The sequence below is a fragment of the Sceloporus occidentalis genome, unplaced genomic scaffold (assembly GCF_023333645.1).
Source record: "Sceloporus occidentalis isolate IW3139 unplaced genomic scaffold, rSceOcc1.0.p SCAF_1, whole genome shotgun sequence".
Taxonomy (NCBI): Eukaryota; Metazoa; Chordata; class Lepidosauria; order Squamata; family Phrynosomatidae; genus Sceloporus; species Sceloporus occidentalis.
In genome coordinates, this window is record NW_028316981.1 from 123,125,061 (window position 1) to 123,148,503 (window position 23,443).

At 39.6% G+C, this 23,443-nt stretch overlaps 1 protein-coding gene across 1 annotated transcript; it reads left to right on the top strand.

Moving 5' to 3' along the window:
* The first annotated feature begins 1,509 nt into the window (after positions 1-1,509).
* LOC149322078 (cytochrome P450 2C20-like) lies at positions 1,510-21,512 on the top strand. The gene is made up of 9 exons (XM_089507330.1): positions 1,510-1,981; positions 4,670-4,832; positions 6,124-6,276; positions 9,101-9,261; positions 11,248-11,424; positions 14,268-14,409; positions 18,940-19,127; positions 19,407-19,548; positions 21,123-21,512. The coding sequence occupies exons 1-9, from the start codon at positions 1,805-1,807 to the stop codon at positions 21,302-21,304; spliced, it is 1,485 nt and encodes a 494-aa protein (XP_089363456.1). The 5' UTR covers positions 1,510-1,804; the 3' UTR covers positions 21,305-21,512.
* Positions 21,513-23,443: the final 1,931 nt, after the last annotated feature.

Sequence of the window (23,443 nt, forward strand, 5' to 3'; positions counted from 1 at the left end):
ACGCAAGACCAGGAAGGAGCTCCGTTTTGGAGCTCCTTCCTGCTCCGACGAAAGGGTGCACTAAGTGCCCTCGTGCGGCGCGACGGCATCACATCCACGCCGCCTTGTTCAGAGGCGGCACATTCGTGATGCCATCATGGCGGCCCCCATGTAGATGGGGCGCCGCCATCTTGTACGTCCTCAGGAAGTATTAGGCTTGGGGGCGTCAAGAAGTGACGCCCCTTTTTAAACCTAGGATGTCCTGAGGACATCCCTTATGGTGGTTTGTAACGCGCCTGAGATTATAAAGCAAAGGCTGCAGGGGGTGATCATTAATCTTCCCCTAGGCAAAACTAAAAGACAAATAGATATTTTCCTCCATGTCAGAAAGTATGTGGTGGAAATCCAAGTACTCTTTTCAGCTGAAATGCACCTATTCAATCAGTAGGATTTAGCTATGTGTTGATCTACCACTCAACATTTGATTCAGTGGATCTACTCTGGTTGGTACTACCTGGAAGACCCAAGAGAAGAGACTTTAAGGTGTACAGTAGATGTTTTAATGGCTCAATGTGTCACATTAAATCTTCTTCCAGAGAAACTAATTTAATGTTTTAAAAATATACTTTGGGTATACTTATGAAATAAAAAACAAAAGTAGGTTCCATCTGGTTTATTTCCACTTTGAGTAATTTATACAGAATTGCATCCTAAATCATATGTTTAAAGCCTAAAGATGGGTTGCACCAATAAACCATCATCTGTTGACATGTTTGTGTGGGGGGAGCGGGGGTTCCACTATTTTTCTTTGTATTAAGTTCATGTTTGTCTTTCCTTTCTTGCTTTTCAGCCTTTCAGTTGGACAATCAGCAAGAGAAGGCTGGGTTCTTTCTTTCTTTTTTTAAAAAAGCTCCAAAATAGAATCCATGGGAGAAAGTTAGAAAGAGGGCAGCAAAAGCAAAGTTTTAAGTTACTGTAATGCCAAAAATGTGGAATGAAGGAAAAGGCAATTATTCGTATGGAGGCAGGTCAATGTACTCATTTTGTCCCTGTCTCAGTAACCATATCTGATGGACATTGCCATTAGCAAATGGCTACTATTTTAAAGATTTGCATTAAACACTGTAATTTTTCTCTTTTTTTTCAAAGTGTGATTGCTTCACTAGCTATGTCTTAACATAAAGAATCTGAATCTTCTAGTTTCTCCAGTTCTTCTGGTCCTCTTTCAATTGCTGGATAGATTTGAGATAATGGTTTGTCAGTTGAATGATTTGCTTCAGGGTCCTTTGCTGGTGGCATATATAATGTGTGGGGCTCACATCCTTTAGTCAAATCCTGGTGTCACACAAGCAGAATTCATTTACATCATGAGAGAGCAAATACCCCAAGAATCTGATTGATGTCAAGACACAGTGAGCAGGCTGTTGCCTAAGAGAAGGCTTTGGGGGTGAGTAACCAGGGGATGCGGGTGAGTGACCTGACTGACCACCAGCAATCGAATGCCCAGTTGGACAAAAAAAGAGTGGGAATGCTGATGAGGGGCAGACTTTGTTTAAGACTATATTTACACATGTTAGAGGAAATCCGTATTGAGGAGCAACCCACCACCCAACTGTATTATGTGACAATTTGATTCATGTGTAGCTGAGGCCAAGATGAAGGATTGCTGATTGAAAAGAAGGAACAAAACTAGGCATTTTTGTGGGACTATGGAGACTATGCAGAATTTGAATTTGGTTGGAGCTCAGATAGTCACCTTTATTTTCACTGCATCTCTCTTAAGCTTTTTCCTGGACTTCTGACCCAAACAAGAGCTCAGACAAAGATGGATACTTTGGAGGCAGGGGTTCTGCTTCTTCTCTGTCTGTTCTTCCTCATATTGTTCTCCTCCTTCAAAATGTACAAGAAGAAAGGCCAGCTGCCTCCGGGACCCACTCCTTGGTTATTTCTGGGCAATCTCCTGCAGAAAGATGTTATGCCTCTGGACAAATTCTATCCCGAAGTAAGATCAGTTGTTGGTGAACTTTTTCCCTATGTTACAGAATAAACAAGTTTTCTTGAAATGAAAGCATGGATAGAAAAATATTTTTCCCCTCTTCACTTTATGGCTTTCTCTGTTCTTCTTTATAAGAAAGGTGTACTCTAAAGGGGTTAAGATTTCTGTATAATTTTCCTTTCCTTAATTTCAGTTGCTTTGTTTACTGCTTTATTTTACTGTATTGCTTATTGTATTGTGGCATTTTATCTGATAGCAATGTAAATCTTCTCTTATTTTGTTATTGCACACAAAACTGAAGAACTTCGAAAGTTTTCTTACTAAGCAAAACCATGAAAAGTTTTGCACATTTTTTGCTGATTATTTTGTGTTTCAAGAATTTGGGAGTAAATTTTTGGGTTTGTTCAAAAGTAATTGTTTTCTGAACAAAAACTGTTTTCTTTTTTGGTATAAAAAGTTTTCCATACAAAACCCAGTTGCGTAAGTGCAATTGCTGCTCCTAAAAAGAGCAGACCCACTGAATCCATGAGGGATAAATCAAGAGTTGATTTACCACTCAACAGCTAATTCAGTGGGTCTGCTCTAGTTGGGACCAGCAACAAGATTTAGGCCAATGTCTTTTGTGCAAAGAAAATATTCATAAACATATCCATGTCCCAAAACATGGAATTTCTTGTGATGGCTAATGATTTATACCATGGGGTATTTGTAATGTGTTGAGGTGCCCTTTGTCACTGAGGATGAGAAAAAATTGTGAGTATTTTTTGCACCCCTTGTATCTGTCAGGATTTGAAGGGTTAAAACACAGCACACAGGGAAATGCTTGATGTGTGTGTGTGTGTTTGGCCATGAGCATTCAGCACAGTGGCAAGGCTGATCTAGCACAGCTGAAGCTCATTGGGCCAAGGACACTTCAATGTTCAAGTGCACGTAGCAATGGATGATGAAACATGTGTCTGGATTGCAGAGGAGACACATGGCATGGCTACACACCTGAACTCCCTGGTTTGAGAGACCACATGGTCTGGAGTCTATATAAACCCAGGGGTTGCAAGGGTGTGAAGTAGGAGTTGGATTGGTATGTTGTGGAGTTTTAGAGATCTGGTTTTGTATTATAGCACTGTGAATAAAGAGCACTTTGGGGACTTTTGTTTCTCTGGTGGTTTATCAGAAGAAGCTACTTCATCGGTTTGCTGTGTGTCCCTGGAGGTTCCTGCATTGCTGCAGTTCCTGGAAGACATCCAGTTGCTGTCATCCCAATTGGACTCTGGGAGCCACGCTTCGGCTTCTGGAAATTTGCCAGCTCTGCTCCAAGGGTCTGATTTAACCCCAGGACTCGTTTGAGTTGCTGACAAGGGTTGTTGGACCCCAGCAGTTGCACAGACAGTATCTACTTTACACAAATAATTTATCTTCCAAACTGTTTTTGAATAGCTTACTGAACACAAAAATTACAATATAAAATCATGGCTGGATGGATAAATAGAGAGAGAGAGAGAGAGAGAGAGAGAGCAGCAGCAGAAGCAGCATACATTGGATGGGATTTTAGAGACACCAAGCCTCTGTATTTCAATGTTTTGATTATTCAAATTAGCTTCAATATCTGATAATGGGTATGAATCCCATGTGTGAGATGGACCCACAGCCTGAGCTCTTGGGCTCTGATAATTCACTTTGCTGCTTTTTCCTCAAGATCTCTCTTTAGGTAGGTCCACATACAGAATTATGCTAAACCTGGACTTACCATAGAGCCAGTGCTCCCCTTCATGGCCATTCTGTGAATGAAGGGGAGTTTTGTTTTGTTTTGTTTTTACAAAAGTGGATGGTTATGTCCCTGTACTCAGATACAAAATTATTACATCCACTATATGTCCACCAGCCAGCCAGAAGATTTGAACGATGCCTTCCCAAAACAAATGATTGAATATTCTAAAAGGAGATGTATAATAGTAATAAGAAAGTTCAACTAATACATAGTCATGCGGATTTTCCTAGCATTTTTATACAGGCCACCAAGTTGCTTGTATTATTTAAGAAAGAAGAAAGGTGTTTAAAAAATGGAAGATTAAAGACAAGAATAAAATTTTTGTCTTTGGTATAACTTGTGTGGCACCTTAGTATGTGGTGCATAGTGCTTGGGGGTGAGGTGGGGGGAAGCACACAGAAACATAATTTAAAAAATCCTACAAAATAAGAAATAGTGATTAAAAATATACCAACAATGTGTCATTTGGCACACTAAGCACAAGTAACAGGCAATGTGTAATATGATCAATATAACATTTAACTCTTAACATGCTAGCATTTTCCGCTTAATATTCCAAGGCCTGCAAATCTGATGTGAATCTACTTGGCCACCCCCACCCAACCATCAATCACACCCAAGCCCTCAGCAGCAACATTTTGTTTCCCAATAATGTAACCATTCCACAGGATTATCACTCTGAAGAGGGTTTTAGCCTCATCTTATTAAGAGACATGGTCCTCTGTTCAGTTAGGGATTAGAACCAAATCCTACATCTGTGCCCTCTGGATATAACATGATGAAATGTGCATGGTATTTTGGTTGATATACTAGACTGTTTGGTGCAAGCTATCCTAGTCTAAGAAATATTACAACCATACTTTAAATAATTATGCCAAAGGAGAATTCACTGTCTTATTAACCAGACTTGTTTTTGATTTTGTCTCCAGCTTGTTCAGAAATATGGCCCTATCTTTACTATTTGGATGGGCCCTAAGCCTGTGGTTGTGCTCTGTGGATATGAGGTAGTAAAGGATGCTTTGGTGGATCATGCTGAAGAGTTTGGTGGTCGTCCTCCCATCCCCTTCTCAAACCGGGTGACGAAGAATCAAGGTGGACTATATGACTTCATTTATTCCTATTTTTGTTTCAGCATCTAAAACAGGGGTGATCAATAGATTGGGTTCTATCAGTAGAGCTTTGCATGATTTGCAAGAGATCAGCAAATTTCAAGAACATTTAATAATATTTGTTTTTTTAAATTCCATTTATACTCACAATTTGTGTGACTATAGGTGAATTTTGTAAAACCCCAGTTCAGTTGTGGAACTGAGAACAAATTCCTAGGCTTATAATGTGGTCAGAGTTACCCTGTTCTTGAATTGTACATATGTGTTTTGCTCCTGGTTTCTGCTGGTAAATCTTGGGGTCTGAGGTTTGTTATATAACTAATAGTTCTAGGGAAATCTGAGAAGTTTTGGGATCATGGGGTGTACATTGGAGATGGCACTCTGAAGCTAATCTTTCCATTTCAAGGGAAGGCCCCATTGGTGCTTTCTGTTGTAACAGTGGCAGTAGCAGCAAGGGGAATCAAATGCCCCCTTTTCCACCCATTAGACTACTCAGTCATTACTCTTGTTGCTATTTACCCAATAAAGAATGTCCATGCAAGGAATGCTTGCACATTCTTTGCTGAGTAATATAGAATATTTATAAGGGAAAAACATATTTACAAATAAATTACAATTATTTTATGTTGCCTGCATGGGTAGGTGGATCTGTACAAAACTACATGTAAAACTTATTTTCAGAAAGAAAGCTACTTCTTTTAGCCTGGGAGTTTCTGTCTACACTCGGGATGGAAAAAAATATTTGAAAATATTCACAAAGTGGTTTTTAAAAAGGTTTGGGATTTTGTTTTGTTTTTTAATATTGAGAAACCCTGATCAGAGGAATCCTGGAATAAAGACCATTTTTGCATTTGGAGACTTATTCAGTGTAAAAATGGAATATGGCTGTTTTGCACAGAAAACAGTATTACAGCACTGGAAGTAATATTTCTGCATAAAAAATGCTACTTTTTGTGCAAAACAATCATGTATGAATTTTGCACAGAATAAGTCCCAAATTGTGAATAGGCTTTAAAAACAGTGTGGTTCTCAATGATGTTTTTACAGTGGGAAGAAAATTGTTAAGATTAATGATTGCTGCCTTTGAGAAGAAAAATAATAGCAAAATATATCCCTAGTACTTACAAAAGTAACTTGTTCACACACACACACACACACACGTGAAAAGAATGAATACCACACTGATCAAGGCTATCCATTGCTCACATAAATTTCCTGCTGGTTGCTGAATGTTGAGAACTGATAAAATGACCTTTTAATCTCTTTGGTTTTAGGGTTGGTCATCCAAAATGATGCAAAATGGAGGGACTTGCGCCGGTTCACACTTTCCACCCTGAGGGACTTTGGAATGGGGAAGAAAACTATGTCTGAGAGGGTGCAGGAGGAAGCGCTTTGCTTGGTGAAACATATAACAGCAACCACACAAGGTTCTTGCCCCTCTAGTTTATTTGAAACAAAATACAGACCTCCAGAAAAGGGAAAATGGTCTAAAATTAAAATTAAGTATTGCCTTATGTTACAGGGAACATGTGGAGCATTTTTCCATCTTGCTTTCCCTTGCATGAGGGAGGATAATATTTCTCTTCCTACTCTCTTTAGTTTTGAAACAATCCTGTGAGATAGTTCATGACTATAAACAATGTCTGTCTCTCTGGTGATTTCACCTTGTATCCCACTGCCGCCTACACTAAATGTAGGTATCTTTTCTTATATCCCACTACTGTGACCATCAAATGTGTGGGTTTTTTAAAAACTTTTAACCCACCCAATATCAAGACTTCCACAATGTTCTCTGAAAACACTTGATGTGAGGGCTTTCCCTGATCCCCACCTCTAACACCCATATGGACTTTCTCTGGTTCCCTTTGTGTGTCCTCAACTGTAGAGTCAGTCTAAATGCCCTCAAGGTTCCTATGAGGGTTTATGTTACTTTTATTGTCAATAGGCCACCATCACCACCACCACCACGCTGCTTTCAATGCTGCTACCACCAATACCTTGTCTGAAAGCATGCTCTCAGAATAATAGCAACTGCAGGGCACCAAAGTGTATAAAAACTAGAACAAAATTTTATTTACAGAAGTAAAACACAACACTCAGGAGCCAGTGTAGCACATTATTTGATGGTTGGACTATGACGCTGGAGACCAGGATTTGATTCCTAGCCATGAAGCCCATTGGGTGATTATAAGTAAGTCATACCCTCTTGGCCTCAGAGGAAGGCAATGGCAAATCTTTGAAAATCTTGCCAAGAAAACCCCATGATACGGTCGCCTTAGGGTTGTCATAAGTCAGAAATGACCTGAAGGCACACAACAACAACAAAACATAGCACAGCAGATTATTTATATCAGGGGTAGGCAACCTTTTTGAGCCGGGGGCCGGGTTGCTGTCCCTCATACAACTGGGGGGCCAAAGCCAAAAAATAAATAATTAAATAATTTAAAAAGAAAATTAAATAAATAAATAAACTGGGACAAATGGAGGACAAAAATTTCAAAAGGAGGACACTTTTAAAAAAATGGAGGACACGCTAAAAAATTGCTCATTTTTTAAAAAATGTTAATATAAATGCATGTTTTGGAGGTTTCTATAGACAATTGCCCCTCTTGCCTGCCGCTTGCCCCCGCTTGCCCGCCTCCTCCTGATAGGCCAAAGGTCCCACGCCCTCACGCGAGAGGCCAAAGGCTCTGGCGGCAATCGGCGGCAGGACCGGGCTGGGGCCGGTCCCAAGGCCTTGCCGGGCCGCATGTTGCCTACCCCTGATTTATATATTACTTTGGCCTGTTACAGACTGCCAAAATAAAGCTGCTTCGGGTCTCTTTGGAGGTATGCTGTTTAAATGATGCATGGGTCCTATGAGTCCAGAGGTTGTGCCAAAGCCACAGTCCATTCCTAAGCACTGGAGTGAAGCTTTGGTGCAGCTTCCAGATTCTTAGGATGCATGCATCATTTAAACAGCATACCTCCAAAGAGACCCGAAGCAGCTTTATTTTAGCAGTCTGTAACAGGCCATTAAAACAGAGCTTTGTCTCCTCTCAAGCTAAGTCAGACCCTTACCAATCACTCAATTCAAACTCCTTTCTCTCATTCCAACCCTAGTCTAACTCAAACCCTATGAGTGAATGGTAGAGCTGTAATGCTGTTTTCCTCAAAATTCATGTATTAGAGTTGCCGTCAGAACATGGCCTAAAGTGTGCATTGGCAAAATGGTGTCTATGTACCTAGGACTACCTGCCCCAGTTTGTTTTTTTTTTTAAAAAAAACTCACCTTAATACTTGGAAGAGTGCCTGGATAGAATACTTCAGGGAAAGAACTGCAGTTGTGTTGGTCTTTGTGTTAGTGTGGGTGGGGGGATTCTCTAGTAGAGAAGGGATTGCTGCCCCTAAGAAACAACTATGAAATTCTGAATGTTAGTATAGTCACTACAGTGTAAGAATATGTCAGGCCAAATAATGATAACTTTGGCTCTCAATTCTCATCATTCTTGGCCGATGGTAAGGAATTATGGAATATGAAATCCAGAGTATCTGGTGATCTGACTGTTGTCCATCTCTGCCCTGACAAAGTCATTTCATCCCATAGCAGGCAAGGCGAAGCGACTTCTCCTAGCATCTCACCCAGTGTTTCATGCTCCATTGACTTGTCTCCAGCCAAATGCTTGTTTCAATTCATCACATGGCAATACCTTCACAAGACAATACCAATACTATATTAAACTGAGCACTGTGACACTTTGTAAAGTGTTTTCTATCACTATATGGCTTTAGGGAGACAACTGTTTAAAGTCTAGAAACCACAGTCTCTTGGGTTTCCATTAATCCCCCCCACCCCATGTTCCATCTGGTCTTCTGATCAAGCTGCAGCTGCATTGCAGACAAAAGCCAAAGAATCAAAAACCTAGAAGATAGAAGGAATAACAGACCATGGTTGGCATCAGATTGGTTAGTCCCAACTAGAGTAGACCTGTTCAACCAACTGTTGAATGGAGATTAAACTCTTGGTAAATCCCATTCATTGACCAACTCTATGCGAATCAGGCTGAAGAACAGAGTTTAGGCCGTTGACTGTCATAGGTTACTGTTTAAGTAGTTTAACTGACATTATATTCTTGAAACAGAGGGGCAGGGGAAAGTGCAATGATTCAACCTCATCTGCTTTAAAGAGTTTCCTTAATTTTTATTGGGGACCTGAGGAAGATGGAATCCATTCTGTCCAGAAACACTTACTGTGATCTCCTTTCCTTTCAGGGAAGACCTTTGACCTACGAAAATGCATCATAAATGCTGTTTCTAATGTGCTGTGCTCTGTTGTCATTGGGAGCCGGTTTGACTACCAAAACGAGACTGTTGCAGGGCACCTATGCATTGCAGAGCAACTAATATCCTTATTTCACAGTTACTTAGGCATGGTAGGTTGTTCCTTCTGTGTTATAAACCTGTTCTTTTGCAAGCCACCCTTCCTACCACCTTACTTTGTGAAAGGGTCAGGGCTAATTCTTATGTTATTTTTATGTTAAAACATTTGTATCCTGCCCTTTATCATGGGATCTCACAGGGACATACAATTAAACAATTTGAAACACTCCCAGATAAAAATAATGAATAATTTAAACAAGATAAAAATATATTATAGGAAGGAACAGTTAAAACCACTTTAAAAGCTACAACAGTTTAAAAGCACAAACACCTTGAAATAAATTAATTCCCAAAGACTTGTTTAAAAATCCATGTTTTAGCTTGGCACCAGAAAGAAACCAGCATTGGCACCAGTCAGAGGTCCAAAGGGAGGACTTTCCATAGTTACGATGCCATAGTCATGTAGGCTCCCTTCATGAAAGGTGGCGTAGAAATGTATGCCCATCCTCAGTTCTACAGTGTCATTCCTATCAAAAGGATAAATAAACACACATTTGATATTAGAAATGGTAATACCCTAGAGTAATGTGTGATAATGGGCTCCATTATCACACATTGTGGGGGACCATTATCAGAGTGGACAAACAGCCTTCTTCCCAGGTAGCAAAAGTTTAAATGAGCAACACTCATGATGATGATGGAAATGATGGAAAGTGCAAGTGGTTTCCCAGCACCATTGCTATAAAAGGAAATTCAAATTAATGGGTGGCGGCAGTTAGTTTGTTAGCTGCTCTCTGGAGGTCCCATTCTGCTCAGCAAGAGCAGAAAGAGGGGACCTCAGAAGCATTACAGTGACAGAATATTTTTATCTTCCTGTGCATAGTTGCTGGCCTTCAAGTAACTACTCTAGAACAAAATAAATAAATAAAATATAAAATACAATAGCAATAGCAATAGCAAGTACATTTCTATACCACTTATCAGTGCACTTAAGCACTCCCTAAACGGTTTACAAAGTGTAAGCTAAATGCCCCCAACAATCTGGGTACTCATTTTAGTGACCTCAAAAGGATAATAATAATAATTAATATTAATAATAATTTGTTTTATTTATATACCGCTATTCCAAAGATCATAGCGGTGAACAGCAAGTAAGCTAATTAGCAAATAAGCTAATTTGCCCCCAACAGTCTGGGTACTCATTTTAGCGACCTCGGAAGGATGCAAACCTGAGTCAAGCTTGGGCCCTTTTGCTGGTCTTGAACTCGCAACCTTGTGGTTTTGAGTGAATGGCTGCAGTACAGGCATTTAACCACTGCGCCACCAGGGCTCCTAAGGATGCAGGCTGAGTCAAGCTTGAGCCCTTTTGCTGGTATTGAACTCGCAAACCTGCATGGTTTGGCAGCTGCGGCTTCCCTCCAGAGGAAATTAGGCTGCCGGCAGGCCGCCCGTTTGAGGCGGTCTGTACCGCGCCATAGAAAAGCCTTTGACTGCATAGATCACAAAAAGTTATGGAATCCTCTTCAAGATATGGGAGTGCCACTATATTTGATTCTTGATAAGAAATTTGTATGTAGGACAAGAGGGTACAGTTAGAACAGAATATGGTGAAACAGAATGGTTCCCACTTCACAAAGGAGTCATCTTAATTGGGCTTCATCTTAATGTGCAGGCTATAGGCAATATACAAAGGAAGGGCTTATACATTGTGTCCATTCTTTGCATGTGCAAAGGGTCCTTCAGTGAGAACCGGGGGGGGGGGGGAAAGGGATCCTTTTTAAAATTACCTTCCATGACATTATACTCATTCCTACATTCCACTTATTTCCATGGAAATGATAACGAACATTTCTGCACTTCTCTTTAGTAATTAATGTGATATACTGTGTCAGAACCTTCCTCAAATCCTCTTTCCAATAAAGTCATTTAAAAACAAACAAATTTGTCTGTTACCTTTAGAGCTACATTTAGGTACACCCTTTGGGGTGGCTGGACTCAAAGGTTTGACTTAAAAATTAAAGATATAGTTTGTATCCCAGTTGTACAGCTCTTTCCCACAAATGATGGATTACCTGCCTGGACCGCACCAGAAGGTATTTGCTGATTGTAAAAAACTGCAGGCCTACATCCGTGAGGAGGTAAAATCTCACAGCCAGACACTGGACCCTGAGAATCCCCGTGACTATATTGACTGCTTTCTTATCAAACTGGAGAAGGTAGGTACCAGAACACATGAAGCTGCCTTACACTGTTAGTCCATCTAGCCTAGTGTTGTTCAAAACAATTAGAGGTAGTTGTCCAGGAATTTGGGCATGATTCTTTGTTAATTCTACCTAGAGAAGCCAAGGATGAAACTGGGGAACCTCTACAAGGAAAGCATGTCTAGAAGAGGGTGACCAAAATGGTGAAAGGTCTAGAAACCATGCCCTATGAGGAGTAGCTTAGGGAGCTGGGTATGATTAGCCTGGAGAAGAGAAGACTAAGACGTGACATGATAGCTATGTTTAAATATTTTAAGGGAAGTCATATTGGTGATAGAACAAGCTTGTTTTCTGCTGCTTCAGAGCAATGGTTTCAAACTACAGGAAAAGAGATTGCACCTAAACATTAGGAAGAATTTCCTGATGCCAAGAGCTGTTTGACAATGGAAGATGCTGCCTTGGAGAGTACTGTAATCTCCGTTTTTTGATGTTTTTAAACATATGCTGGACGGTCATCTTCCTGGAATGCTTTGATTGTGAGTTCCCGCATGGCAGAAGGGGAGTTGGACTGGTTGGCCTTTGGGGTCTCCTCCAACTCTAGCATTTTGCGATTCTAGTTTGCCACTGAACCAGCATCTCTGGTTACCAGGCATACTCTGTGAAGACATCTGGATGCTCATAGACATGTTCTGAGCATGTAAGCCTCTAAGGAGTTGATCACACTGGGGCTAATTTCGGTATTAAAGAGACATTAAAGCAAAGTTAAACCATCCCACAAATAAAGAGGAAATTATATGCAATTTTGCAAATGAGGATTATATTTATTTATATTCTGTGCATAATAACGTGAAAATGGAGGGGGGGCAAAGTTGCATTTCATATTCAGCTATGTTTACAGTGGAGATAAAGTAGAAATAAAGGAGAATTGGACATACTGTGCATGTCCACAAATGGAGGGGGGGGGGGAGTCATCCCTTAGCTGGAAAGCATGGAGCCCCATAGCTTCTACCTTCTTTCGCGATGGCTAGGATGTGGGAGTTTTGGACTGCCTCTGAGATCCAGTGCCTCATGGGGCTTTTGGGGTGGAGCAGGCACCCAGAGATCATTATGGGGTCCTCCTCGCACCCCTAACAAGGCAATTTATGCCAGGATTGTGAATAGGTTGCAGACATATAAAGGTGCCTTTATCTGTCTCCTTTATCTATCTACCTTTATACACATACAAAGGTGCCTTTATTTATCTCCCTATTATACTATCTGTCTTTGTGTATGTGTGTGTGTGTGTGTGTGTTTACATGTATGCATAGCGCTGTTCCAGTAAATATATGGTTACAGAAACCGAAACATGTTCCCACACATTCTGCCAGCCAGCATCAAATCCCACTGAATGCTATCTCCCTGAGGAATGGGCAACGTTGTGCTTAACCTTCCTTTCCAAAAGCAAAATAACCATATATTAAAATCGGACATGATCTCGGGGTGGGGGGGAGAGGTGAGGCAGCAGCTCTTTCTCCAAGGCACCACAGGCAGCAATCCCACCTTATAGAACCATGGGGGAAACAGAAAAATGAGAGTTATCACAAAAATAAAGTGAATTTGGCTATCAGCTGAGTCCCAAGCACAGGGGAAGGTGGGCAGAGCCGGTGCACACACTGCTCAGTCTTCTTCTCCTGAGTCCCAAGCACAGAAGAAGGGGATTGGGCAGCGCATGCGCCGGCTCCACCCCCCTTCTCCTTTGCCTGGGACTAGCTGGTCCCGGGCAAAGAAAAAGGGGAATGGGCAGTGCATGCACTGGCTCCGCCCACTTTCTCCTGTGCTCCGGACAGCTGACCGCAGCTGTCCCAGGCATCAGAGGAGGAGTTGGGCGGGGCCTTGTGGTATTCGTGAATTGCCATATTCACAGGGGTCTTGTTCCCCTAACCCCCGCAAATACAGAGGGACAACTGTATTTTAGCTATATGTGCATTGTTGTTGCTAACTGCTTTCAAGTCGTCCCCAACTCATGGGTGACTTGTGGATAAGACCTCTCCAAGCCCTCCTACTCCACTGTTCTATTTAAATCTTGTGGGCTCATACCCATGACTTCCCTGAGTCTAACTATCTAGTGTGTAATGTCCCTCTCTTTCTACTGCTCTCCACCTTCCCTAGCAATATTGCCTTTTCTAATGAGTCATGCTTTCACATGATGGGGCCAAAGTATGAGAACCTTAATTTGGCTTTATTTTGGCTTCCAGGGAAGTTTCTGGCTTTATTTTTGTTTGTCTTTTCGGTTGTCCATGGTATCCTCTGTACTCTTCTCCAGCACTACTTCTCAAAAGAGTTAATTTTCCTCTTGTCTGCTTTCTTTACTGTCCAGCTCTCACATCCGTACATGGTGATGGGGAACATAGTGGGTCGGAATGATTAGTGTTCAGTTGCATATCTTTGCACTTTAGGATCTTGTCTAGTTCTTTCAAAGCTGCCTTCCCCATTCCCAGTGTTCTTCTGATTTCTTCACTGCAGTCTCTATTCTGGTCAATGTTTGATCCAAAGTCTGGGAATTCTATTTCAACTATTTCAATTTCCTCATTGTCTAGGTTGAATTACAAATAGTTTTTCTCTGCATTTTAAAATGAGTCATGTTGTTTCTTAAAAAAAAACCAAGTTATTATATTAAATACAATATTAATGGGGAAGGGGAGGTTAATGTGATACAGTATCACAGAATAAAATTTATAGATCTATATCACAATATCACAGAACAACATAAAACAATATTCTATTATATTAGTTGAGTCAGTATAAGATGTTTCAGATTTCCTGTTTTTCTTTGAAGCAGAAATTTTCATTCTTCCTCATTTCCTTTGGTATATTCACAGGAAAAAAACTCTTGTGAGGTGATTTACAACCAAGAAGACATAGTCATGAGTGTGTTTGCGCTCTTTGTTGCTGGATCGACAACCACAACTAACGCTTTGAGCTGTGCAATTTTAGTGATGGCTAGATTGCCACACATTCAAGGTAAACAGGTATTCGAAGGAACTGCAAAGATGATGAGACTTTTATGAATTCTGCCAACAGCCATAGAAAGAAGGGGAAATTTCTCCTGTCTGGGAAGTTTTCATGAGGGTTCTGCCCCAGCTGTGGGTGTATGAAGGACAGGAAGAAATGGATAACTCATTTGTTATCAAACTACTTTAGAGGGCTGTCAGCACATCTTTCTGTAGTCACTGTTCAGAATTGCCTTTCACAGAGGCCATTTCATTGCAACCAAAATTTAAAATGGAACAGAATTAATAAGAAGCCATGAATTTTGGAGATATGTTGCTTAAACAGTAGAATTAATGGTTGACAAAACAAATATGAAATCATGTGGTGTTAGTAAAATGACCCATGGTGGCTTCCTACATTAGTTGATGATACTAGTGATATATGTATATGAAGCCAGTGGTTGGTAGAGAATTCACTTCAATTCTGTCTGTATGAGTGGGCGGGTTAATGGTAAATGGTTGGGTTCTGCGTCATACCATTTAAATATGTAACAAAATTAATAGAAATCATGCTGCATCAGACAAAATGTCCAACAATTCCCATCAGAGTAGCCACCCAAATACCTTTGATATGGGAAGCTTCATAAAAACCACGAGTGTCAGAAGCCTCCCCTTCCTAACATTGTCATCAGACTCTTGTTTTTAATATTAGAAGTAATTTGGAAGTAATTACTTCACAAGAATGTGAGGAATGCTAATTAATATTTACATTATTAATGAAGAAAGAGTGTTGAGCAACAGGACACCAGCCACAAGATTCTTCACCTTTTAGGACTTGGAGTAAATGTGTCTGAGTAATATACATATGGTTTTTGCATGCTGAAAACTTGTTTTGTGATATGACATGTGTATCCTGCATAAAATACACTGATTTCTGCAGAAATATTGGTTATTGTATGGAAAACCTGCACTACATTTTTTTTGGAACAGGAATCCATGTTTACATAAAATGTATGTGTTTAGCATCCAACCCACTCCCACATAATTTGTGTGGGAATCTATATTTTCTTCAGAATTCACATTTTCTGCTCCAAATTAAATGTTCTATGCAGGAATGCCATGCAAAGTTTTATGCTAGTGAATTTTCTCCATGTAAGTGCCAAACTATGAACCATGGTGTAAAATTGTGTAAAACCCCTTTTTTGGAGTGGGAAGAAAACAAATTAAATTATTCACTGTTGCATTAAGGAGGAGGGAAAGGCGGGGGAAATTTAGAAATAAATAAACTCAATTATAGTGTAATGGAAAGCAAATATATCACATGGAATATAAAAGGACTGAACTCAGAGAAAAATCAGAATCTATCTATCTATCTATCTATCTATCTATCTATCTATCTATCTATCTATCTATCATCTATGCAGTTCAAGTCTGTAGGGCCAGATGAACTACATCATCTGGTATTAAAAAAACCTGGCAGAAGTAATCTCAGAGCACTGGCAATAATCTTTGAGAATTCATGGAGAACAGGAGAAGTTCCAGTGGACTAGATGTTGTCCGCATCTTCAAAAGGGGGGAAAAAGAGGACCCAAACAATTACCGTATATATTTGTTTATAAGCTGAGAAATTTATGCCCAAAAATTGACCCCAAAATCCCAGGTCGATTTATTTATCGGTCAGTATGATAATGTGATAGCAGCTCTTTCAGATTTAACCATATGGTGGGGAGAGCAGTTTCTTTCTTTCCTGAGCCAAGCAGAAAGTGTTAAACAAAGAGTCCCTCTCCTGCTCATGCCATTGCTGTCTGGGAAGTGAAGGCTGAAACGAAGGTTGAAATGCTGAAGCAATAAGCCTCAATTAGAGTCCCTCTTGCCACATAGACACAAACACACACTGAAGGAGCCTCCAGGTTCTACGCTAGACTTATCCATGGGTGTTGGCAAAATCCATAATTTGGCCTTCAAACCTGTCATTGACTTACACATGAGGTCGACTTATAGTTCAGTATATATGGTACTGCCTGGCTATCCTGACATCAATACCAGGAAAGATACTAGAAAAGCTCATTAAACAGAGATTCTGTAAGCACTTACAGGACTGCCATAATCGCAAAAAGTCAACATGGGCTTCTGAAAAGCAAGTTATGCCACCTTACTATCTTTAAAAAATAAAATAAAATTACCATCTTGGTAGATGAAGGGAATGTTGTGGATATAGCATATTGATTTCAGTAAGGGCTTTGACAAGGTCCCTCATACTTTTGCAAATGAGCTAGTAAATGTGGGCTAGACAATGCAAATGTTAGCTGGAATTATAATTGGTTGAATGGCTGAACCCAAAGGGTGCTGAGCAATGGTTCCTCTTCAGCCTGGAGAGAGGTGATCAGTGGCATGCCAGAGGGTTCTGTCCTGGGCCCAGTACTATTCAGTATCTCTATGAATGACTTAGATGAAAGAATAGTTGGCATGCTTGTCAAATTTGCAGATGACACTAAATTAGGAGTAGTAGTTTATACCTCAGAAGACAAGATCAAAATAATTGTAGTAGATTAGAAAACTCGGCAAAACTAATAAAAGGAATTTCAACAGGGAGAAATGTAAGGTACTACACTTAGGGCAAAAAAATGAAAGGCACAGATATAGGGTGGGGGATACTTGGCTTGACCACAGTATGTGCAAAAGGGATCTAGGAGTCTGAGTAGACCAGAAGTTGAACATGAATCAACAGTGCAATGTGGCAGCTAAAAGAGCCAATGGGGTTTTAGGATGAATCACAAGAAGTATAGTGTCTACATCAAGGGAAGCAATAGTGCTACTCTATTCTCCTTTGGTCAGGCCTCACCTGGAATACTGTGTCCAGTTCTGGGCACCACAATTCAAAAAGGATGTTGACAAGCTAGAGTGAGTCTAGAGTAGGGCAACCAAAATGGTGAAAGTTCTGGAAACCATGTCCTATGAAGAGTGATGTAGGGAACTGGGTATGTTTAGCCTGGAGAAGAGAAGATTAAGAGGTGATATGATATCCCTATTAAAATATCTGAAGGGATGTCATGTTGAGGATGAAGCAAGCTTGTTTTTTGTTGCTCCCGAGACTAGATCATGGAGCAAAGGATATAAAAACTACAGAAAAGAGATTCCATCTCAACATTAGGAAGAACTTCCTGACAGTAAGAATTGTTTGACAGTGGAATACACTCCTTTAGAGTGTGGTGGAGTCTCCACATGTTTTTAAAGAGATGCTGGGTGGCTATCTCTCGGGAGTGCTTTGTTTGTTCCTGCATGGCAGGGGGTTGGACTGGATGGCCCTTGTGGTTTCTTCCAACTCTACGATTCTGACTTGTCTCCCAGAAATTTCAATTAGGAAAAGCCATGATCAATTGTTAAAACAAAAAATTTGTGAGAGGAATTTATATCTCTGGGATAAACAAAAAACAATGGGATCGTTATCTATGAAAAAACCAAAATTATTGCCAAAATTAATTTTAGTTGATGAAAAGGGAAGATATGTAGCAGTTGAGATTCATGAGGAATGGCCTTAATAATGATAAAATCATGTTTGTTTGTTGGATTTATATCCTGCCTTTCTCCCAAAATGTAATTCAAGGCAGGTGATAATGTTCAATTGATTATATCCAAATGAGAATTTTCACCATTATTATTTGTTTTGACCTTGGAAATTCTGAACTCAGAGATAAGGAATGAAAAAGAAATAAGGAGAGTTAAGATTTAGTAAAAAGAATATAAGCTTAAGGCACCTGCTGATGATTGAGTTGTAATATTAGAAAATCCACTTAATGGGATAGGACATTGTTACTGAAGCTAAAAGAGTATGGCAAATTTGTGGGTTTTATACAGATTAAACTAAAATAATAATGAAAAATATGAGGGCTTTATAAAAGGAAGGACTAGTAAATAAAGCAATATATGAAATTGTAAATAAAGTAAGATGTTTGGGACTAACTGTAACACCTAAGAATCAATAGTTATCTGATAATAATTAAAAAGTCTGAAAGAGTGTTAGTAAAGATTTGAATAGATGGCGGAATTAAAATGTAATTTACCTCCTCCTTTTTGGAAACTACTGAATCATGTGGTAGAAGATTATGTATGTTTTTAAAATAATATTTGGAAAAAAAAATAAAAAATCTGGCTTGAAAATTTTACCAGTCCACCTTAATTAACTGATTATGATTTGTTAGTTCTCTAACATGCAAAACAACATTCTTTTCCACTGATACCATGCTCCAGTAATAATTTTATAAAACACTATTCTGCTTTCCTCTCTTTATCTTTTTTCCCTAAGTTGAAAAGCACCAGCTCTTTAGAAATATGAATTAGTCTGTTAGAGGGAAAGATTTCAAGGAAGGATGAACTATTTGCCTGCCAATAAGTTTCATACCTGTATGCTGTCTATAAAAATGGGCAACAATCCAGAAGGCTGTTTGTGCTAACCTGTTTATGAAGTTGTAGTTTTCCTTCAGATCTGAATCTCCAGTGCTGCTAGCAGGAATGCTCTCACCAGAATTCTGGAATTAAGTTTTCCGATTGTTTTTAATTACAGCAAAAGTTCAAGAAGAGATCAATGAGGTCATAGGTATTAGTCGTCCCCCAAAGATGGAAGACCGGATGAGGATGCCCTTCACTAATGCTGTTATCCATGAGGTTCAGCGAAACAGGAGACTTAACATTGAGAACTTTGCACGGTCTACAACTTGTTGTACAGAATTCAGGGGCTTCACAATCCCCCAGGTACAGTGATTCCCAAATTTAATGTGTAAAAAATAGACTTTTGAAATCATACAAAATGGCTATGAACTTCCACAATTCAAGCTGGTACAAGAACTACTTAATTATATTTGCACAACGATGGTGATGCTGCCCTGTCCCACATTCATGGGGAAATTTTCCATGACATAAAATTACTCATCTTTGTCTATAACTTACTGCCTTTCTGAATGGGAGGCTGTTTTGCAGATTTGTATGAAGCTGAAACAATTCATGTCCTATTATTTGCTTTCTTCCCTAAAGGACACTGTTATAATTCCACACTTGACATCTGTGCATTTTGACCCTCTGAAGTGGGAAGCTCCAGAAGAGTTCAACCCAGCCCATTTCTTGGATGAGAAGGGTCAGTTTAAGAAGAAAGATGCCTTCATGCCATTTTCAGCAGGTGAGTACATGGGTCTAAATAGTCACACTATATACTGACTAGAGATTGGGACTTCAAGAGTGATTTTGTGATCACAGGAAGCAAGCAACAGGGCAGGGTGCTCTCTTCTGAGTTTCCTCACTACCTCTCTTTCTTACATGATAGTCAAGAAGTTGGTGAACAATAGCATGGAAAAGGAAATCAGTCTGTGCTTTATAGATTATAGTAAAGTGTTTGATTGTGCAAAGGGAAAAAAGTAAGGTTTCCCATTGACATGAATGTCTAGTCATAACTGGATGTAGGGGGTGATGCTCATCCTTGTTGCTAAGCCAAAGGAGCCAGCATGGTCAAAGATGTCACTGGTGGTCATATGGCCGCATGACTGCATGAAATGTTGTTACCCTTCCACTGAAGTCGTACATATTTATCTATCTGCATTTAGGTCAGTGGTTCCCAACCTGTGGCTCACAACACCTTTGGGAGTTGAACAACCCTTTCATAGGGGTCGCCTAAGAATAGTGTGGCTGCTGGGCTAGTGTTAATGATCTACAGAATCTTGGCTTAGTGGTTAAGATGCCACTAAGTGGTTAAGACATATTTCCAATGGTCTTAAGAACCAAGACACCACAATTTTATGGTTAGGGGTCACCACAACATGAGGAACTGTATTGAAGGGTCACGGCATTAGAAAGGTTGAGATGCTTTCAAACTGCTAGGTTGGCAGAAGCTGAGACTAATGTCAGGAGCTCACTCTGTCATGTGGTGCTTGGGCCTTGAATTACCAACTGTCTGACCTTCAGAACTGGCATCTTAACCACTAAGCGAAGTTTGTATAGATCATTAACACTAGCCCAGCAGCCACACCATTCCTACTGGGTATACCGCTTCACCATGTGTACACTCCCCTGTGGGGTGTTACCCAGAGTGGTCCGTACCCTTCGCACCAAAGTGAGCCATTCTACACCATATTTTGGCCTCTGGCAAAATTCTTCAGCTCCAAACCTTGGTGAGTCTCTCAACAAGCACAGCAGATATCATGCCAACTGTGCCAGGACAAAACATTAATGAACATGCTCACAGATGACAATATGTGTTTTCTAAAACTCTACTTGTTTTTTTTTAATAATAGAGTTCAAAGATGTGTTAACCAAAAAAATCTTGAAGCTGTCTTCATTTTGAAAGGGTTCATCTCATCTTTACCAGCTAATTAGATCCAAATTACATCCACATATGTGAATAATAATAATAATAATAAGTTATGGCCATTTTGATATCCCTGTGGAAATCAATGGGTTATCAATGCGGATTTTCGAATCTTGAGATCTTCAGATTCTGGATCAAGACATATCAGGTTTGAAGTGGTCCCAGTAAAATCTGGTCAGGATTTGAACTATTAAATTAGGCCCTGAATTGAATTGGGAGGGGAACTTACATAGCCTTATGAAATACTGACAGATTGGATAGAGACTGATGCATGCCTTCCTGCTGTTTTTCATCATGGTTCCGTTTTAATTAATGGCCTGCAACTTCCAGCACATAAGTTTCCTAGGCACTATAACACTCTCTGGTGATTGCTCTGTCGTCTTCTTTTCCAGGGAAGCGGGCATGTCCTGGGGAAGCACTGGCCCGGATGGAGCTATTCCTGTTCTTCACCACTTTGCTCCAGAACTTCCACTTCCAGCTGGTTGGAGAAGCAACAGATATGGATCTCTTTTCTTGCTTTAAAAGAAACAAGGATCTGAAGACCCCAATACAAGCTACTAAACGTTTATTCTGATGTTGTAACTCAAAAAAAAAGCAGAAAGGATGAAACCAAAAATATTTGTAATTGGTAAAGCAGAGGTCCTGGGGCTTTCTGTCCTTCATTCCAAAAACTTGCAATGACACCCTCAGTCTTAGATGTTAAATGTTGCTTAATCACAGCAAGCAAACAGAGCTATTCTTTGTTTTTCTCTATATCTGTTTATCTGTCTCTTTATACTTATTAAAACATACAACATAGCTAAGTACTCTGAAGATCATTTTCGAAAGCTAACATATGGAGCAAGCTAACATAAGGAGTTGTGTCTGTATTCTTCAGAAATAAAAGAGTATAGAGAAAGAAAGTCTTCTTACTGAGTAGTTGATAGAAAAGCCTTCTATCTTGCCACAGGGAATCATACCAATGATGTCTTTCTCAGCTAATAATGAAGCACTTTGAGAAAAAGCATCCCTGACACATGCTTCCTTCATTGAAGTCTATTACCCCACTAAGGATATACTGAATCCTAGACATATACAAAATGTGTGCATGTATGTGTTTGAAATGCCCATTGCCACTCTTCTCCTTTTCTCTAGGAATTCTCAAAGATTAATGCCAGTGGCTCTGACATTACATTTGGGAGTTCTTTTAATACCCTTGGATGTAGTTTATCTGGTCCAGGAGACTTGAATTCATCTAGATTAAACATGTATTCCTGTACTAACACTTTACTTATTCTGTGCTGCATTTCTCCTTCTCCAACATCTGCTCCATTTTTCTCAGGTCTCACTCTTTTCCTTTTGTGAGAAGACTAAGGCAAAGTAGCTCTTGAGTAGGTCTGCCTTTTCTCTGTCCTCTGTTAACATTTTGCCACCTTCTGCATGCAATGTCCATATTACTTCCTTCTTCCTTTTGCTATGGACATCCCCCCAATCCATTTTTATTGTTCTTAACCTCATTCTTTGCTTTAGCTTACCTGACTTCCCCCCTACACACGCTAGCTATTTGTTTGAATTCCTCTTTGGTGATCCCCCTCCCCTTTCGATTTTTTATGCTGTACACGTCCCTTTTAAAACTTTTGTTATTAACTGCCCTCACATCAGTCTCAACCCATAATGACCCTGCTAATGAGACATCTCCAAGACCCGCTGTCCTTCACTGCTCTGCCCAGCTCCTACAAACTCAAACTCATGATCTCTTTAATACAGACCATCCATCTAGCATGCAACCTTCCCCTCTTTCTACTTCCTTCCACATTTCCTAGCATTATTGTTTTTTCCAATGGTTAATGCCTTCTCATGATGTGCCCAAAGTAAGCCAGCCTAAGTTGGAGTTGGAGGGAGATGCGCAAGATATGGATGGCATGCATACTTAGCCTACGGGAAAGACAAGCAAAATAAAGTCTTTGGAAATCATTGTATAATGAAAGCCTCGATCAGAGTGTGGAATAAATATAAAAGAAGGATAATACCAAGAAATGGAGGGATGGATATCCCCCCATGACGCATTTTATGGAAAGGAAATGGTTAGAATAGTAAAATGGTAGAGATATGAAGATATTTTAGAAAAGAAAGATGGCAAGTTAGAATTAAAAACAAGAGAAAAATTGAACAAAGAAGGATGGGACATTAACTGGTTTACACAGAGACAATTTTTTGAAAGATATACAATGGCCATAAAACATATGGGTTTGAATTAGAAGAAGGTAAATCTGATTTAGGGAAAATTCTAATAGAGAAGAAAAACAAACTAATTGGGAAGTTATATGATATGAAATGGAAGAAAAAATTGTCAAGGAACAAATGATTAAACGGGCAAAAAACATTGGGCACGCTATTCAGATGTCTCAATGGGAAAAACTTTGGCAAGATAATATTAAATTCACAGTCTCTCAGAATTTAAGATGAAATTTTTATAAAATGTTTCATCAGTGTTACTTCTCACCAGAAAAAATTGCAAAGATTTACAAAACGAAAAAGAACCTCTGTTTGAAATGTAAAAAATAAATAGGCACTTTTTACCATTGTTGGTGGACATTTAAATGGGCAAAAAGATATTGGAAGATGATAAATTCTCAAATTACTGAATTATTAAAGAAAAAAATACAATTAAAACCAGAATTTTACTTATTAGGCATATTGAATTATGAAATAGAGGGCAAAAATGAAAATATTG

Bases quoted from the DNA above. Each gene is read 5' to 3' on its own strand.
- LOC149322078 (XM_089507330.1), top strand. From the start codon at position 1,805: ATGGATACTTTGGAGGCAGGGGTTCTGCTTCTTCTCTGTCTGTTCTTC. The intron at 6,277-9,100 runs GTTCTTGCCCCT...CTTTCCTTTCAG, and splicing joins TATAACAGCAACCACACAAG to GGAAGACCTTTGACCTACGA. The intron at 9,262-11,247 runs GTAGGTTGTTCC...TTTGTATCCCAG, and splicing joins TTCACAGTTACTTAGGCATG to TTGTACAGCTCTTTCCCACA.